The sequence below is a fragment of the Lepidothrix coronata genome, unplaced genomic scaffold, assembly GCF_001604755.1.
Source record: "Lepidothrix coronata isolate B3197 unplaced genomic scaffold, Lepidothrix_coronata-1.0 Scaffold285, whole genome shotgun sequence".
NCBI lineage: Eukaryota > Metazoa > Chordata > Aves > Passeriformes > Pipridae > Lepidothrix > Lepidothrix coronata.
Window position 1 is genome coordinate 169,085 of NW_016690465.1, and position 5,277 is coordinate 174,361.

The 5,277-nt window shown below is 55.4% G+C and overlaps 1 protein-coding gene across 1 annotated transcript; it reads right to left on the bottom strand.

Moving 5' to 3' along the window:
* Positions 1 to 1,157: 1,157 nt before the first annotated feature.
* Positions 1,158 to 5,187, bottom strand: LOC108508224 (vegetative cell wall protein gp1-like). Its single transcript, XM_017836854.1, has 2 exons — positions 4,392 to 5,187; positions 1,158 to 2,860 (listed from the first exon to the last, which is right to left on the bottom strand). The coding sequence occupies exons 1-2, from the start codon at positions 5,141 to 5,143 to the stop codon at positions 2,656 to 2,658; spliced, it is 957 nt and encodes a 318-aa protein (XP_017692343.1). The 5' UTR covers positions 5,144 to 5,187; the 3' UTR covers positions 1,158 to 2,655.
* Between the last annotated feature and the right edge of the window lie 90 nt (positions 5,188 to 5,277).

Sequence of the window (5,277 nt, forward strand, 5' to 3'; positions counted from 1 at the left end):
GGGGCAGAGGGGCAGAATCCCCCCTGCCCCTCTGTGGGATCAGCCCAGGGCACGGGGGGTTCTGGGCTGGGGCAGGTCCAGCCTCTCACCCACCAGCATTCCTGGAACTGGTTTCCCAAAGCTCCTCCAAACCTCTGCTCCCTCTCTCCCAGCACTGCCCAGCCCAGTTCAGCCTCAGCAGCTGCTGCGACCACGAAGCTTTGGAGGCTGTAAATAGAAAAAACTGTGAAAAAATTGTCACTGTGATTTACCACGTTCTGGGCATCCCTCGGGAAAAAGGTTTTCAGGATGAGAGGAAGGAAAATAACCATTGCTGGCCCTGTCACGGGTGGCAAGGGTGAGATCCCAAGGCACAAGCCTTGCTGGAATGCAAAGATCCAAGAGCTCCTTCCCTCTCCTCCTTGCCCTGTGTGGGAGCAGCACTGAGGAGCCCACTGAGGGAATGTTCAGCAGGAGGGCCCAGGCCATCCAAGGAGGAATTCCCAATTGGGGATGGGGCTTTTGTGGGGAGTCCTGGACCCAGGGGTTTTCCTTCTCAGGGAACTGGGGACTGTGGGCATTATGGGATCCTGGAAAGTGGTGCTTCTTCTTCCAAGGGAAAGGCTCTCCCTTGGTGAAGCAGCAGGAATGGCTGGAATATAATCCAGCCTGGATTCTGGTTGCAGTTTAATCAAAAAGGAAAACCCTCCTGGCAGCTCCAGAGCCCGGCGGGAGAGGAGGGAAGAGCATCAGAATGAACCCATTAGAGGAGTGGGTGGAGGAGCAGTGGGACCCCTCCGGGTCAGCGAGCCCAACCCTCTCCCCTTCCAACCTGCCACTTCAGAGCTCTCCTTTCAAGTGTGATCCAACTGGGAGCACGAGCCGGAGCCAGCGGGAAAGCAGGAATCAAACAGCCACGATCCTGCCGGGCCTGGGCTGCTGCTGCACCTCATCTGCATTCATTAGGCTCTGAAAACCTGAACAGCCTTTCCAAGGCAGCAACTCCGAGTGTGTGAAGAGCCTTCCCTTCCCTGCGTGGCGTCGGTGTCTCCTCCAAGCTCAGGCTTCGTGGTTGTTCCGCTGCAGTTCCGATTCAGCCCCAAAACAGCCCCGGATCACCCCAATTCCCAGCTCATCCTGCACACAAAGGCAAAGGAGACTCCACAAACTCCACAAGCTTTGTACAAAAACCACTTTTTTTTGCTTTTATTTCACAAAATTGGGTGGCTGCTGCAGGAATCAAACGGGCCCTATACAGAGATCAGGTGAAAAAGTCGGCACAAGGATTATTTATACAGAAACAAAACAGTGTCGGGATCCAGGTCCTCGGCAGGATCAGCACTAGGACAGTAAAAAATAGTCTCCCCCTGGATCCCTGGTATTGATCACGCTAAAAACAACCTGAGGTTACTCTAAACTGGACTAAGGGCTGCCCCAGGAATCCCATGCTCACCCAAAGACCCTGGAGGGGAAGGAAGCCTTGGGATGGGAGGGGAGGCGGGCGGGCCCCGCTCCCGGCGAGGCACCGCGGAGTCTGTGCTGGGAGCACCCGGCAAATCCTATCTTGGGAAATGGTGGAAGCGGTTCTGGAGGCTCCAGAATTTTTGGGAGCCTCCCTCCAGCCCATCCTCACAGCCCCTCACAGGGCCAAAAGCCACCCTTCCAATCCAGGAGCAGCCTCGGGCCCTCGGCAGGGAACCCCAAACCCTCCCGGGGCAGGACGAGGGCGGAGAACCCGAACCACGGGCAGAGAAGGATTTTTTGCAGGACTTTACTCCCAAGTTTTGGCAGCCTGGAGGTCTCACCAGGCGCTCCCAGATCTGCCTGGTGAGGCTGTTCCCTCCCCAGCCTCCAGCCCCGTGGGAGGTGACCCCAGCTGTCCCCAGCTCCACTGCCTGCCCCGGCTGTCCGCAGGAGGTAGTTCTGGCATTCCCATCCCAGCCATCCCAACCCAATCCCAAATTCTAGCACTTCTTCGCTACCTACTTTATCTTTTTTTTTTTTCCTGTTTTCTTCATTTTAAAAAGTACAAAGTATATGCTCCAAAAAGAGGGACTAAAAATGGGGGTTTATTCCTCAGTTGGCTACGGCACCGAACTACTCAGAGGGAAGGTCCAACTACCACCTCCAAAGGCAAAGGAAAGGTAAAAACTGGAGCAAGAAAACTCCTACCATTGAGTGGTTTTATTCCAATTGATTCACTCCTGGCTTCATTCACATGGATCAATATTTCCTGTAATAAGTTAGTGGGGCAGCCCCGGCCGTCAGGACCAGATATCCCGAGGGAACACGGCTGCCATTCCTGCCCCTCCCTGCTTCTCCTGCTCTGCTCCAAGCACTGGTTTGGCATCTCAGCTCGGTGCTTTGCTCTACCCAGAGACCCCAAAACACTAAATCACCCCAGAGTGGGCTCGTGCCACGTCCTAAAGCTCAGCTCTTGCCCCCACCCTAAAACCTGGATTATTTTACCCTTCCCGGGAGAAGCCAAAGCTCAAAGCACCAAGAGGAAGGAAACCAGCGTGGAGCTCTGCAAGGCAAGCAGGCCAAAGGGGAAAGGACTTCCCACCAGCAACATGGAGGCACTCCTGGCATCCCTGATCTCCAGCTTGCCCAAGGGAATGCCAACCCTGCCGGGTTCCGAGCGGTGGGGAGGGGGAACGTAAGTGTGTGTGTAAATCACACCCACGAGACAGGGAGGGGAGGTGAACCCCCCCAGGGGACAGAAGGGAGCTGAGGAATTCCTTTTTGGTCACCACTGTGTTGCTGTGGAAGTTCCTTCCCTCTTCCTTGGCTGCCTAGGGAGCGGCTGAGGCCGGGGGGGCTCCGGCCGGAGGGGGGGTCACTCCTTCCGCGGGCGGCGGGGGCTGCGCCGGGGGGGGATCTGCAACAGAGCACAGGACACACCGTGAGCAGGACACGGGGGGGCTGCAGGGGACCCCACAGCCCTCCCAGGGGTCTCTGTGCCCCGCAGACACGGCTGTCCCACGGGAATTCCGGCAGCCGGGACTGTGTCGGGGTCACCTGCGGCCCCACTGCGCCTCCGGGGTGATCTTCCACCACGTGCAATCCGGGAAAGAGGAAAAAATTCCCCCGTTTTCACAGACAAGGTGCCAGGGATGCAGCTCAGCAGCTGGCAAAGTTCAGGCCAGGCAACTTCCAGGGCTGGAACTGGCACCTCTCCCCTCCCGGCTCCGCCCTCGGGCCCGAGCTGCGGCTCTTTTGTGGTTCAAATAGATGGAACAGCAGATTTTCCATAAACAGAGCCTGCACCCCCCTCTGAAGGGTGGATGTAGGTTAAAAAGCAGAGGAATCCAGGGATGCAGCAAGAGGAGGGAAGAAAGCAGGGATAGGAAAGGGCAGCTTTGTGCCCAGAGAGGAGACACTAATGGAACATGACTGACTTGTTTAGTAGGGGAGAAAAAAAGGAGAAATTAAGATAAAGGAAGAGAGCAAACAGGAATATAACCTGACATGAGATATTCCCAGTGGTAGAGGCTCAGGAAAAAGGAAGGAAAACTAAGTAAAGCTGGAGGAGGAGAAGAATTAGAGCAAAAATAGCATCAGCTGGAGTATTTCCCACCAGGGCTGGTGAACACCAGTGAGTCAGAGCTCCTGCAGCTCCAGCCAAAACGAGATGGGCTTTTCCCAGTGACTTTTTGGGAGAGTGATCCCAATTCCTGCTCCTCTGGGGACAGTCACACTGAGTGTTCCTGGGGTGCAGATTCCTGTGCTGAAGCAGAGCAGCAGCTGAGCCCAGGGGGGAATTAATAATGACCAATTTATTGAGGGATCCCTGACTGAGAATTCCTCGGTAATTCCTCCCTGTGCCAGCTTGTCTTTTGCCTTCTGGCTTTGGCCACGTTCTCACACTCACTCAAACAACACCCACACTGGGGCTCCTGACTCAGCTGCTTTTTTGGCTGCCATAAATCAACTTCATTTTTGGAGGTGTAGGTTTTACACTGGGAATGTTCCTTACATGGTTTATCTTCTGCCTCCTCCTAATCAGGACTTCCCTGTTCCAACTTCAGGGTGCCAGGTTTTCAGTAAGGAATTATTGAACTGGTTTCTATTCTGATATCTTTGATATTTGAGGATTTATGGTGAATTCCTGACTCTCCACTGAGCCAGGAGAGGTTTTTGATCATCACTACTGAGCCTCAGTATCATTATAAATAAAAGAAGGGATGTTATAAATAAAATAAAGGACAATGGAGTGTGTTTGGATGCCCAGAGGGGAGAGGAGCACTTAAAGCTTCAAGCACATCCCTGGCACCCGTCAGGGCTGGCAGCGCGCACAGATCCCGCTGTTCCCACAGGAAACACAGGGGTTCCACTAAAAATCCCCTCCCCAGAGCCAGAGGAGCCCCGGCAGGAGCAGCCCGAGGGCGCTGTGCTGGGCCTGCACTTACACATGCCGTTGGGAGCTGCCAGGGGCACCCGAGGTCCGATGAGGTTCCCGGCCATGGGCGCCATCCCGGGCGGGGGGGCCCCCCCGGCAGGGTGGATGTTGGCTGACACACTTGGCATCATCCGGCCTGGCAGGGGCTGCCCGGGGAGCATCGACCCTGGCCCCGGCATCTGACCTGGGAGGGGAGGGAGAGACACGATGGTGAGACCCTGGGAGTGGTGAGAAGGGAGAACCAGAGCCAGGGGCGGCCCCAGACACCCAGGAAATGCCTCTTCGACCCCAAAGGCAACACACTCTCCCCCCAGGAAGGGCCACGGGGCACTGGGGATCTCCTGGGGACACTGGCACAGTCAAACCCAGCATTGGCAGTGACCCCCCACCAAAGGGCACTGGATGGAATCCAAACAGTGGGAAGCAAACAGCCTGGGATAACCAGGCACCAAAGGAGCACCTGGGGGGAAGGAGCAGCCACGAAGCCTCACGGACTAATTTACTGGGAGAACTGAAATGATGCAGCTGGAAATGGGGCTGCATGGGAATTCCTACCATTATCCCCCTGTTTGCTGTGAGGGAAGATTCCAACACTCCTGCTCCCAAACCAGCTCCGCAGGAGACCTTCCTGTTCCAGCTGCACAAGGAACTGCTGGAATCACCTGTCTTGAACACCTCCAACAACTGGGAGTGATGCCTTAAAACCTCATTTGAGAGATGATTTTGCATAATCCAGTTACATTTCCTTTCACACACTCCCATGCAGGGACAGGATTTTGGTTGGAAAGCGGCGATTGGACTAAACTGGGATTAAACACGGGGGAATTCCTGCCACCACATATCCAACCAAACTGGGATTAAACACGGGGGAATTCCTGCCACCACATATCCAACCA

Bases quoted from the DNA above. Each gene is read 5' to 3' on its own strand.
- LOC108508224 (XM_017836854.1), bottom strand. From the start codon at position 5,143: ATGGGAGTGTGTGAAAGGAAATGTAACTGGATTATGCAAAATCATCTC. The intron at 2,861-4,391 runs GTAAGTGCAGGC...GCTCTGTTGCAG, and splicing joins GGCAGCTCCCAACGGCATGT to ATCCCCCCCCGGCGCAGCCC.